Source organism: Rana temporaria, chromosome 2 (genome assembly GCF_905171775.1).
Source record: "Rana temporaria chromosome 2, aRanTem1.1, whole genome shotgun sequence".
Classification (NCBI taxonomy): Eukaryota; Metazoa; Chordata; class Amphibia; order Anura; family Ranidae; genus Rana; species Rana temporaria.
The window spans coordinates 32,993,857-33,007,963 of record NC_053490.1 but is presented as its reverse complement, the minus strand read 5'-3'; the positions used below and the strand labels follow the sequence as shown (position 1 = coordinate 33,007,963).

Genomic DNA, 14,107 nt, shown 5'->3' with positions numbered 1-14,107 from the left:
TACCTCCCAAAGCCTAGAAAAAAAGAAAAACTCCCAGGGCAGTTCTTTGGGTAAGGTGTGTAGCACCCTCTAGTTAGGGAGGTGCTAGAGTGAGGGTTTTACTGGCAGAGTAGGAAAATTTAGGTGGGCCTAGCTAGTGGCTAGGCCTGTCTGTTTTCATTCTGGGCTGGGAGTGGCTCAGGATAGCAGCTGGTGACTCACAGGCAGCATCACTGAGACCTCCCTCTTCTTTCCAGAGCTGGTTGGATAGAGGAGGAGAGGTGGAGCTGCCTGGGGTGGTTTGGAGAGCCCTGACCAATCCCCAATCTGGATTAGCAGGGGGCAGGCCTCCTTAAATACCTGGGGTCAGCCCAGCTGGGTAGGAGTTGTCGATTTGAAGAGCTGGAGTGAGAGAGTGTGGAGGCTGTCGGGGCCCACGGGGAGCTCCCCAGTCTGGAGGGGGGAGGTGACCCTGGGCTGGGGCTCTGGTGCATTCAGGAGGAGTGACAAGATCCTGGAAGGAGAGGCACATAAGAGAGAAAGGAGAGGACAGCAGGTGAGAACACTTCTAAGAGTCTCCAGGGAGGACTACTGGTCGCAGCTGGGAGGGCTGGTGAGTGAGCACAGTCAGGAGGACTGGGGAGGGATGACTGAGAAAACTGGGAGATTGCGGTTTGAGATGGGTGCAGAACCAGAAGAGAGGACTGTTGATAGGGCAGTGGGAAGGGGTCTTTGCAGCCATGCTGGCTGGCAGGGCCTGAAGAGAGCTATCTGGGAGTGGTAGCTGAATAGAGGACAGTTAGCACCTGAACTATTTCTACACCACAGGGGTCTGAGGTGCAAAAAGGCAGTTCATTGAGGCCTGGCTGAAGTAGTGTCAGGCCTACCAATGTGGTACTAGATAGTCTGGAGGAGTAAAACCTCGTACACACGACCGAGGAACTCGACGGGCGAAACACATCGTTTTCCTCGTCGAGTTCCTTGTTAGGCTGTCGAGGAACTCGACAAGGCAAGTTTCTCCATTCCTGTCGAGGAAAAGGAAGACATCGTGGGCGAGTAGGACAGGTAAGTGTCCTTTTTAAAAGTCAGCAGCTACAGTGTTTGTAACTGCTGACTTTAGAAAAAAAAAGAAATTGTGGGGGGAATCCCTCTTTAACAACCACTTTATTTTGCCTATATCTACAATCAAAAGTAAGTATAGGCACCAGAATGGCCCAGTGCAGGGTGGAGCAGGGCATACAGTTTTATAAAATGACATTCTTTTCCCCGCTGCCCGCATCTGTAATTCTAGTAGGACCGATCGCATAACTGATATCTTGAATTGTTTTTCCCTCAGACACAGTAATCGTACAAGTCTCACACTTGTGGTTTCTCTGTTCTGCTCTCTCTGCGGTAAAAACATTATCGTCATTCCTAGTAATTATAATTAACATCATTCACACCTTTTTTTTTTCATTTTTACTTTATTGCAGCAGGATTCAGTGAGTAATAGAAAGCAGCAGGTACATAGAAAACTTCATAGTGTTTGTATAATTCTCAAAACATCTCATGCAGTGTATAATAGGGTCCCAATTGGCACTTCCAGAAGATCCGGGATCCTTCCTAAAATCAAAAGGTTCAACTCTGATCTGCAGTCTGAGGCTCCAACTGTGAATCATTGTCGCTTTTCACTGGATTCCTAAAAGTACAGAACATTGTCATTTCAATTCGTCAGATTTATTCATCCATGTTTTAAAGTAGACCTGTAGGAAAAGCGCTAAATGCACAATTAAAATACGGATAGGAACCCACCCTCGCCATAGCTTCCCCTCTCCCGCTCTCCACAGCTCACCCCCCCTCACAGGTTACCTTCTCTTCCCCCTACACAGTTCAATCCCCCCCCCCACAGCTCACCCTCTCCCCAGCTCACCCCCCCCCTCACAGGTTACCTTCTCTTCTCCCTCCACAGTTCACCCCCCCCACAGCCCCCCTCTCCACAGCTCCCCCCCCCACACAGGTTACCTTCTCTTCTCCCTCCACAGTTCACCCCCCCCCCACAGCCCCCCCTCTCCACAGCCCCCCCCACACAGATTACCTTCTCTTCTCCCTCCACAGCTCACCCCCCCACAGCTCCCCCTCTCCACAGCTCACCCCCCCCACACAGGTTACCTTCTCTTCTCCCTCCACAGTTCACCCCCCCCACAGCTCCCCCTCTCCCCCTCTCCACAGCTCACCCCCCCCCCCACACAGGTTACCTTCTCTTCTCCCTCCACAGTTCACCCCCCCCCACAGCCCCCCCTCTCCACAGCTCCCCCCCACACAGGTTACCTTCTCTTCTCCCTCCACAGTTCACCCCCCCCCACAGCTCCCCCTCTCCACAGCTCACCCCCCCCCCATAGGTTACCTTCTCTTCTCCCTCCACAGCTCTCCCCCCCTCACAGGTTACCTTCTCTTCCCCCTCCACAGCTCACCCCCCCCCCCCCACAGCTCCCCCTCTCCACAGCTCACCCCCCCATAGGTTACCTTCAATTCTCCCTCCACAGTTCACCCCCCCCACAGCTCACCCCCCCCCCATAGGTTACCTTCTCTTCTCCCTCCACAGTTCACCCCCCCCCACAGCTCACCCTCTCCACAGCTCACCCCCCCCCCCCCATAGGTTACCTTCTCTTCTCCCTCCACAGTTCACCCCCCACAGCTCCCCCTCTCCACAGCTCACCCCCCCCCCATAGGTTACCTTCTCTTCTCCCTCCACAGTTCACCACCCCCCCCACAGCTCACCCTCTCCCCCTCTCCACAGATCACCCCCCATAGGTTACCTTCTCTTCTCCCTCCACAGTTCACCCCCCCCCCCATAGGTTACCTTCTCTTCTCCCTCCACAGTTCAGTTCACCCCCCCCCACAGCTCCCCCCATAGGTTGCCTTCTCTTCTCCCTCCACAGTTCACCCCCCCCCCCACAGCTCACCCTCTCCCCCTCTCCACAGCTCACCCCCCCCCATAGGTTACCTTCTCTTCTCCCTCCACAGTTCACCCCCCCCCCCCACAGCTCACCCTCTCCCCCTCTCCACAGCTCACGCCCACCCCACAGGTTACCTTCTTTTCTCTCATCAGTTCATCAGTTTCTGTAGCTGCTGACTTTTAATTTTCAGAAAAAAGAATGGAGCTCCTCTTTAAAAAGGAGGTTCACCCTAAAAACGATTTTTTAACATTAGAGGCAGCATAGTAAGGGCATATACTTTTGGCAGTTTTTTTTCCTCCGTACTTACCTTTATATTCTGATTTGGTCCAGGGCTTCCGCGTTCTGATGACTCCGGGACTGGGCGTTCCTATCCCTGCCTCAGGGTTCCGATGACTGCGGGACTGGGCGTTTCTATCCTTCGGGTTCGATGATTGACGGCTTGTGAAACAGGTGACCTGTCGCACAACGCGCGTTACCAGATTTCCGAAAATAGCCGAGCTGCGAGTCGGCACTATACGGCGCCTGCGCCCGCCGTGTAGAGCTGACCACGCAGGCGCCGTATAGTCCCGACTTGCAGCTCGGCTATTTCACGACATCTGGTGACGCGCGTTGTGCGACAGGTCACCTGTTTTACAAGCCGTCAATCATCCAACGGAAGGATAGGAACGCCCAGTCCCGCAGTCATTGGAACCCGGAAGCCCTGGAGAAAAACAGAATATAAAGGTATGTACAGAGAGAAAAAAAACGCCGAATCTAAATACCCTTACTTACTAATGTGTGTAAAATATTTTTTTTTTTTTTTTTTTTGGGTGAACCCCCGTTTTAAGTTCTGTAGTTGCAAGGAATACATTCAGAAAGTAAGGACATCAACAACTAAAGGGATTAAAGGGTCACTAAAGTATTTTTTTTTTTTAGCTAAATAGCTTCCTTTACCTTACTGCAGTACTGGTTTCATGTCCTCATTGTTCGTTTTTGCTTTGAAGTGGCTGTAATTCTGCTGTGATCTCCACACTTCCTGGTTGCCTGTTTCCTTATAACCATCGTACTGGGAGATTTTCACGGTGGTCTAAGCTGTCATTACTGTGTGTCTAAAACTCCTCAGAACCAATCAGATTCATTTTAAAAACAAAACACTGCCCTGGATTTGTTTGTTTTTGTTCTGTGAGTCTTCCCGACTCACCTCTCACCCGGAACTTCATGTATGTACCTTTAAAACCGAAAGTGAAACTAGAGGCACATTATATGATAGATTAAATTCAATTTTTAATCATTTTTAAAAGGAATCAGTTAACTTTTATGTCTCTATACCCAATAAACAGTCATTTCAGCAAAAAAAATGTTTCCTTTAGTGACCCTTTAACATAGGAGGGCAGCCTGGTGCTGAATGCAAATATGGCCAACATAACAGAGAGGGCATTTCCCTAGTTCTGTTTAAGGGGACTTTGAGTTATTATAACATCACGCATTTTAGTTTTCACAGTTTTTTTTACACCCTTAGTTAATTGCTGTTTCATAAGTTCCATAGTGGCCTTTAATGATCAGCTGTATACTAAGAAAAATAATTCACGTTCTCGTTTAAAGCGAACTTCTCAGGGTATAAATCTGAGAGCTGCTAACTTCTTCCATACCTGGACCTCTTATCCTGATCCAGATTTTACTATAAGTCAGCCACTTGCATGGAACTGGCACACAGCAAATGAAATACGCATGAAGTCAGAAAGTATGATCTTCATATTTATTTAAAGCGGAGTTCCACCCTGAAAAAAATCTTTCCACCAAAAAAAAAAAAAAAAACATTTTTTTACTTACCCTAAATAGCTGTTGCTATGCAGAAGTCCCAAATCTGCCTCTTCATCTTCCGCGGTGGATTCTCTTCCTCCTCCTACACTCGGTTTCTTCCTGTGAATGGGGCGCGCTGCATTCTGGGAACTGTGTGTATCCCAGAAAGCAGCCGGCCCATTCACAAAGCACCGCGCTGCTCGTGCATGCGCAGTAGGAAACGGGCAGTGAAGCCGCACGGGCTTCACTGCCTGTTTCCCTTACTGTGGATGGCGCCGCCTGGAGCTGCCAGGATCGAGGATCGGCCTCGGCAGGGGCTGACATCGTTGGCAACTAGGACAGGTAAGTGTCCTTATTAAAAGTCAGCAGCTACAGTGTTAGCAGCTGCTGACTTTTAATTTTTTTTACCGGACCTCCGCTTTAACCACTTAAGGACCCCTTCACGCCGATATACGTCGGCAGAATGGCACGGCTGGGCACATCCACGTACATGTACGTGGCTCTTTAAGCCCAGCCTTGGGGTCGCGCGCGCCCCCGGCGCGTGCACGCGACCCGGTCCGAACCCCCGTGACCGCGGCCGCGGGACTCGCGGACCCGATCACCGCTGGAGTCCCGCGATCGGTCACCAGAGCTGAAGAACGGGGAGAGCTGTGTGTAAACACAGCTTCCCCGTTCTTAACTGTGGGACTGTCATCAATCGTGTGTTCCCTTATATAGGGAAACACAATCGATGATGTCACACCTACAGCCACACCCCCCTACAGTTAGAAACACAAATGAGGTCACACATAACCCCTTCAGCGCTCCCAAACTGCAATTGTCATTTTCACAGTAAACAATGCATTTTTAATGCATTTTTTGCTGTGAAAATGACAATGGTCGCAAAAATGTGTCAAAATTGTCCGAAGTGTCCGCCATAATTTCGCAGTCACGAAAAAAATCGCTGATCGCTGCCATTAGTAGTAAAAAAAAAAAAATTATGAAATGCAATAAAACTATCCCCTTTTTTGTAAACACTATAAATTTTGCGCAAACCAATCCATAAACGCTTATTGCGATTTTTTTTACCAAAAATAGGTAGAAGACTATGTATCGGCCTAAACCGAGGGGGAAAAAAATGTTTTATATATCTTTGGGGGATATTTATTATAGAAAAAAAGTAAAAAATATAGCATTTTTTTCAAAATCGACGCTCTATTTCTGTTTATAGCGCAAAAAATAAAAACCGCAGAGGTGATCAAAAACCACCAAAAGAAAGCTCTATTTGTGGGGAAAAAAGGACGCCAATTTTGTTTGGAAGCCACGTCGCACGACCGCGCAATTCTCAGTTAAAGCGACGCAGTGCCGAATCGCAAAAACTGGCCGGGTCCTTTAGCTGCCTAAAGGTCCGGGTCTTAAAGTGGTTGTAAACCCCACTTTTTGACTTTTACCTACAGGTAAGCCTGTAATAAGGCTTACCTGTAGGTATAAAGAATATCTCCTAAACCTGTAGGGTTTAGGAGATATTCCCCTCGCAATGCGCCGCTGACTGCAGCGGCGCATGCGCAGGGGGGATCCTCGGCTGAAGGGCCGGCCGCCGCCAGCCCTTGCCGGAATGAAATTTGCCGCGCGCATGAGCGGGAGTGACGCCAATCCCAGCGCTGGAGGGGCGATACCCGGAAGACACGCCGAGTCAAGATGACATCTCGCTCGGCGTGGACCAGGTAAGTTCTCTTCTCCTCGTTCCGAGGTAAGTATTTCATAATGAGCTAGTATGCGATGCATACTAGCTCATTATGGCTTTTGCCTTGCAGGTGTAAAAAAAAAAAAAAATTGTATATGCGGGTTTACAACCGCTTTAAATGGTTAAAGTAGTAGGAAAACTCATATTTGTGATTTTTACCTACGGGTAAGCTTATAATAAAGCTTACCTGTAGGTAAAATGAATATCTCCTAAACGGGCACTGTTTAGAAGATATTCAGGCGAGCAGCAGCTGGTGACGTCACTGGCGCATGCGCTCTGAAGGAACGACTTGCTACTGCTTTAATCTGGGTCAGAAACTTCATAAAGCAGTAAGGGACAGTCAGCTTCCTTTTTCAGAAGGAGATCAATAGTTGCAGCCTTCAATAGCGTAGTATTTTTTATGCTAATCACGTTCACAAAAAATATTATAATATATGCTATTTTCTCAATGTTCATGCATAAAAGATGTGCGTCTTTCGTTTCCCATTAGGAAGGTTCAATTTGATATGTGAGTGTATAGTGATAATACTAAATAAAGCTGTCAGATTTTTTTTTTATGTAAAATAGGTAATCAGTGTTTATAAAATTCTGAGATGATTACCGTGATTGTGTCTTACAGGATTCAAAGTGAGAATAACGATCAAAGATGAAGAAGGAATCTGAGAACATAAACTTTGGGTTTCCATTTAAAACCTCCAGATGAACCTGAACTGCTCGAGATTTGTGAAACCTCTTGATGCTCGATACTAGTTAGAATGTATTTCCCACGGCCAATATGAGTCAGAAGGTGCCACCTTTACTTTACCTTCTGCCCACTAAAAAAAAAAAGGCACCAACATGTTTTTAATCTGAAAAAAAATACCAACTGATTTCCTACTGAAAACACGGCCAAGTGGTCCCCAAACCAATAGCAGTAAATTCAATATAGAAATACTATGCAACTACATGCATACAAAATGCAGGGCTCATGGTCCTGCCTGCTTGCTTAAAGTGGAGTTCCACCCATAAATATAACATTACATCAGTAGTTTTAAAAAAATGTCATTAGTCCTTTAAGAATTTTTTTTTTTTTTTTTAGATGCCTTCAAAGTGTTGTTGCTAGGCAGAATAGTTAATCTTCCCTCTTCCTGCACCTAGGTGCTTAAAGGGGAGTTCCACCCACAATTTCACTTTTTAAATATAAATACCCCTGTAATACACAAGCTTAATGTAGTCTAGTAAAGTTAGTCTGTAAGCTAAGGTCCGTTTTGTTAGAGCATTTAGTTAGTTTATAATCTAGAAATAAACCGTGGCCATCTTAAGTGTGGGCATCATGAAGCCATACTGTATGACTTCCTGGATTTCAGCCGTGCAGATCTCGCACATGCTCAGTGCTGCACAAGCGATGTAATAGGTTTTAGTCAGGTTTTCATAGCAACGGGAGTGTCAGAGGAAGTTGCCGCCCCTTCTCTATGCAAATAGGCTATTTGCAAGGACTACTGGGATACATGATGCCTATCCCAGAAACCCTTGCGAATAGCCTTGTGACTTAATAGCCTACGCTAATAAGGACGAGGAAGTAATGAAGGACTACAAAATAAAGGTATTTACAAGCAACAAAATAAATAAAAATTGTCCATTCTGAACACTATGAGATTAGGGCATGCAGCACAGACAAACATAAAAAAATGGGTGGAACTCCACTTTAAGCTTCCTAACCTACACCGCACAGACTCCTGGGAATGTAGTGGGTGTAACTTTCCAGGAGTCTGTGCACTCCCCAGTCTCGAATAATCATGTGACTTGGACAGTACAGGTGCTGAAACCTGATCTGAAACCTATTACACTGCTTGTGCAGCACTGAGCATGTGCAAGATCTGCAAGGCTGAAATCCAGGAAGTCATACAGTCTGGCTTCATGATGCCCACACTTAAGATGGCCCCAGTCAATTTCTATTTTATAAAGTGTCTAAATGCTGTAACAACCTAACAAAACGGACCTTAGTTTGCAGACTAACTTTACTAGAATACATTAAGCTTGTGTATTACAGGGGTATTTATATTTAAAAAGTGAAATTGTGGCCGGAACTCAGCTTTAAGTTAGATTCGTTACATGTGTTAAATTAGTTTTTCGGAATGCGTTCGTTTTCGACCGAATTTGAAAAATCTGGTCGAATTCTAACATATTTCGACCGGATTCGATATTGTTTCGATCGGATTCGAAAACAATTAGATTCGAAAACAAATTCGAATGAAAATTGAAAGCAAATTTGAATCAAAATCTAAAAAATATAAATCGATTTCTAAAAAAGAATACAATAAAATAGAAAATAAAATAATAAAACAATAGAATGAAAATCAAACAATAGTAAAGAACAGAATGGAATTTAATAGAATGTAATCAAATACAATAGAATATGACCTGGCTTCTTCTATCTATCTTCTATCTATCTTCCATTTTCTGAAATTCGAAATTCATATAGAATGAACTCAAATTCGAATAGAAAAATATTAGAATAGAGCAGAAAAAAATATTTATATATATATATATATATATATATATATATATATATATATATATATTTTTTTTTATTATTCTACTCTTTTTATATTTTTTTTTTTTTTATTATTCTACTCTTTTTATATTTTTATATTCGAATATGAGTTCATTCTATATGAATTTCGAATTTCAGAAAATGGAATATAATTAGAAGATAGAAGCCAGGTCATATTCTATTGTATTTGATTACATTCTATTAAATTCCATTCTGTTCTTTACTATCCTTTGATTTTCATTCTATTGTTTTGTATTTTATATTCTATATTATTGTATTCTTTTTTAGAAATCTATTTATATTTTTTAGATTTTGCTTTCAATTTTCATTCGAATTTGTTTTGAATCAAATTGTTTTCAAATTAGATTCGAATAGAATTTGTTTTCGAATTCGATCGAATTTAGTCCGCGGGTTTTCGATTCAAAAACGTTCGTTCGGATTTGGTTAAATTTGTCAATATTACAATTCGGGAATTCGTATGCACCCAAATGTCCGAATAATGAAAAATGTGTCCGAATTTCGATTCGGAACGAAACAAAATGCACATGCCTATTGTATACCCCACTTTTTTACTATTACCAACAGGTAAGCCTATAATAAGGCTTACCTGTAGGTATAAAGAATATCTCCTAAACCTGTACAGTTTAGGAGATATTCCCCCCGCAATGCGCCGCTGATTGCAGCGGCGCATGCGCATCGGGGATCCTCGGCTAAAGGACCGGCAGCCGCCGGACCTTGCCGAATTAAAGTCTCCCGCACGCATGCGCGGGAGTGACGTCATCGCCGCTCCAGTCAATCACAGCGCCGGAGTGGCGATACCCGGAAGACACGCCGGAGCAAGATGACATCTCGCTCGGCGTGGACCAGGTAAGTTCTCCTCACCACGTTTTAAGGTAAGTATTTCATAATGAGCTAGTATGCGGTGCATACTAGCTCATTATGGCTTTTCCTTTACAGGTGTAAAAAAAAAAAATAACAGGGTATACAACTGCTTTAAGTGAATCTGGGTATTTGCTGTGGGTTCAGATTCAGGTCAGTGGGCCTCCCTCTGGATTCTGGAAGCTTCTGGAAAGTTCCAGAACTTAGTGGCACGAGAAGTCTGAATATTTAAGGGATCTCTGCCAATCCCAGGGCAAAGATGGCCCAGAAGGTGGGGAGATGGCCCTTAAAAAATTTGGAGGGCCTGGCCAGGGGGTAGTGGTTGTCGGGTGGAAGATGGAGTGTTTAACCCTTTCATCGTCCCCAAAAAGTGTCACTTAGTGTCAGAATTGTCCGCCACAATGTTGCAGTCCTGTGATCACCACCATTACTACAAAAAAAAGTTAAACATGAAAATTCCATGAACATATCTCATAGTTTGTAAAACGTTTGCACAAACCAATTAATATACACATATAGCTAGATTCAGGTACGGCGGCGCATCTTTCAGGCGGCATAGCGTATCGTATTTACGCTACGCCGCCGTAAGTCAGAGAGGCAAGTGCTGTATTCACAAAGCACTTGCCTCTGAAGTTACGGCGGCGTAGCGTAAATGGGGCCGGCGTAATCGCGCCTAATTCAAATGAGGATGAGGGGGGCGTGTTTTATGTAAATGGATGGTGACCCGACGTGATTGACGTTTTTCATGAACGGCGTATGCGCCGTCCGTGTACATATCCCAGTGTGCATTGCTCCAAAGTACGCCGCAAGGACGTATATTTTCGACGTGAACTTAAATTACATCCAGCCCCATTCACGGACAACTTACGCAAACAACGTAACATTTTCAAATTTCGACGCGGGAACGACGGCCATACTTAACATTGACTAGGCCAGCTATTTGCTCGACTAACTTTACGCCGGAAAAAGCCATACGTAAACGACGTAAAAAAAATGCGCCGGGCGCACGTACGTTTCTGAATCGGCGTATCTAGTCATTTGCATATTCTACGCCGAACTCAACGGAAGCGCCACCTAGCGGCCAGCCTAAATATTGCACCCTAAGATACGAAGGCGTAGGAGACTTACGCCGCTCGTATCTTAGCCTAATTGAAGCGTATCTGGTTTCCAAAATACGCTTAAATTTAGGACGGCGTAGATTCAGAGTTACGACGGCGTATCTACTGATGCGCCGGCGTAAAGCTTTCTGAATCCAGTAATAGAGCCCATTCACACAGGGGCAACACGACTTCTAGCACGACTTTGGGAGGCAACTTGGACACACTTGAGTATGAATCATCAGGCAACTTCAAGTCGCCTCCAGGACAGGAGGCTTTCCAGTGGCCAATCAAACAACAATCAGTTCTGTGGGAGGGAGGGGGAGGGAGAGGTTTGCCTGAGAAATGTATGTTATCTTCCTGTATTGTTGCTTCAGTTAAGACAGGGGATCCGACTTCTGAGACGACCTTCATTGAAATCAATGGGTACAAGTCGCCTACAAGTCGGATTGAAGAGTACAGGAACCTTTTCTGAAGTCGGAGCGACATCCCTAGTGTACATTAAGACGACTCCATTCACTTCCATTCATTTTCTCGACCGCGTGACTTGGGGCAACTTGGGGCGACTTGAAGTCGGATCCCAGGTCGCCCCAGTGTGAACCGGCTCTTATTAGGATTTATTTATTTTACCAAAAATATGTAGCAGAATACATCAATTGATATGTTATGTAGCAGAAAGTAAAAAATAATGTTTTTTTGTGTGTCTTTTTTTATTTTTTAGCACAAAAAATAAAAACCGTAGAAGTGATTAACCACTTAACACCCGCCGCACGACTATTTACGTCCGCAAAATGGCACGGACAGGCAGATGGGCGTATATATACACGTCCTTGCCTTCTAGCGGGTGGGGGGTCCGATCGGGAGCCCCCCCGCTGCGTGCGGCGGGCGGATTCCCGCGGGGAGCAATCCGGGACGTCGGCGCGGCTATCCGTTTATAGCCGCTCCGTCGCGATCGCTCCCCGGAGCTGAAGAACGGGGAGAGCCGTATGTAAACACGGCTTCCCCGTGCTTCACTGTGGCGGCGCATCGATCGCGTCATCCCCTTTATAGGGGAGACACAATCGATGACATCAGACCTACAGCCACACCCCCCTACTGTTGTAAACACACACTAGGTGAAGCCTAACACGTTCAGCGCCCCCTGTGGTTAACTCCCAAACTGCAACTGTCATTTTCACAATAAAGAATGCAATTTAAATGCATTTTTTGCTGTGAAAATGACAATGGTCCCAAAAATGTGTCAAAATTGTCCGAAGTGTCCGCCATAATGTCGCAGTCACGAAAAAAATCGCTGATCGCCGCCATTAATAGTAAAAAAATTTTTTTGATAAAAATGCAATAAAAATATCCCCTATTTTGTAAACGCTATACATTTTGCGCAAACCAATCGATAAACGCTTATTGCGATTTTTTTTTACCAAAAATAGGTAGAAGAATACGTATCGGCCTAAACTGAGAAAAAAAAAAATTATATATATTTTTGGGGGATATTTATTACAGCAAAAAGTAAAAAATATTGCATTTTTTTCAAAATTGTCGCTCTATTTTTGTTTATAGCTCAAAAAATAAAAACCACAGAGGTGATCAAATACCACCAAAAGAAAGCTCTATTTGTGGGGAAAAAAGGACGCCAATTTTGTTTGGGAGCCACGTCGCACGACCGCGCAATTGTCTGTTAAAGCGACGCAGTGCCGAATCGCAAAACCTGGCCTGGGCATTTAGGTCCGGGGCTTAAGTGGTTAAATACCACCAAAATAAATCTCTATTCGTGGAAAAAAAAGGACATCAATTTTATTTGGGTACAACGGTGCACGACCGCGCAATTGTCAATTAACTCAGTGCCATATCGCAAAAAAATGGCCTGGTCAGGGGGTAAACCTTCCGGAGCTGAAGAAGTTAAAAATGTTTTCCTGGGATATCAATTCTGTAACATTGGGAGGAAGGATCCTGTCATTCAACCACCTCTCGTCCATTCGCAGAATAGAGTTCATTCACAATTTCTTTCTGTGAAATCAATAAAATGACTTTTCTGAATGGAGGAGAGGATAGAAAGGGGCGGATGATCATCAGGAGTTCTTAGGTTAGGGCTGAGCAGGAAGTTAACCTCTGAAATGCTGGACATGTGACGTAGTGAAGAGGATCAGCTATCAATGTAGAGAATATTAGCCAGATTCAGGTAGTGTCACGCCGGCGTATCAGTAGATACGCCGTCGTAACTCCGAATCTGCGCCGTCGTACATTTAAGTGTATTCTCAAATTGAGATACACTTAAATGTAGCTAAGATACGACCTCCTACACCGTCGTAGCTTAGCTGTCTATTTACGCCGGCCGCTAGGGGCGCGTATGCCGATTAACGCCTAGAATGCGTAAATCAGCGACATACGCCTATTCACGAACGTACGCTTGCCTGTCGCAGTAAAGATACGCCGTTTACGTAAGGCGTTTTCAGGCGTAAAGTTAGTCCAACAAAAAGCTGGCCTAGCCAATGTTAAGTATGGACGTCGGTCCCGGGTTAAAATTTTGAAATTTTTACGTCGTTTGCGTAAGACGTCCGTGAATGGGGCTGGGCGTCATTTACGTTCACGTCGAAACCAATAAGTCTTTGCGGCGTAATTTGGAGCATGCGCACTGGGATATGTCCACGGACGGCGCATGAGCCGTTCGAAAAAAACGTCAATCACGTCGGGTCACGGTTCATTAGCATAAAACCCGCCCACCTCTTCACAATTTGAATTAGGCAGGCTTAGGCCGGCACATTTACGCTACGCCGCCGTAACTTAGGACGCAAGTGCTTTGTGAATAAAGCACTTGTCTCTCTAACTTACGGCGGCGTAGCGTAAATACGATACGCTACGCCGGCTCAAACATACGTCGCCCTACGTGAATCTAGGTATATATCTACAGTAAGCATAGGTGTGCGCAGCCTATTGTATTAGGGTATGCACCCCAACACTCAAACACACATGTGTGCGTATATATATATATATATATATATATATATATATATATATATATATACATACACACACTCTAAATAAATGTAAAAATGTTCAAATGTAGTAGGGTAGTTGACAGAGTCAGTAGAGCAGTGGGCATGTCAGTGGGTCAGAGGTTGGTGTTAGTATTTTTTTTTTTTTTCATTATTATTTTTTTCTACTATTTAAAAAAAAAAAAGATTAT

At 44.7% G+C, this 14,107-nt stretch overlaps 1 protein-coding gene across 4 annotated transcripts in view; it reads right to left on the bottom strand.

The window, feature by feature from the left end:
* Positions 1 to 1,428: 1,428 nt before the first annotated feature.
* Positions 1,429 to 14,107, bottom strand: part of MAP6 (microtubule associated protein 6) — a 158,132-nt gene continuing 145,453 nt past the window's right edge. For all 4 annotated transcript variants that reach the window (XM_040340035.1, XM_040340030.1, XM_040340032.1 and 1 more), the window contains one exon: positions 1,429 to 1,657. In XM_040340035.1, coding sequence (XP_040195969.1) covers positions 1,634 to 1,657 — 24 coding nt within the window. In that variant the 3' untranslated portion in view covers positions 1,429 to 1,633. The remainder of the gene's footprint in view (positions 1,658 to 14,107) is intronic.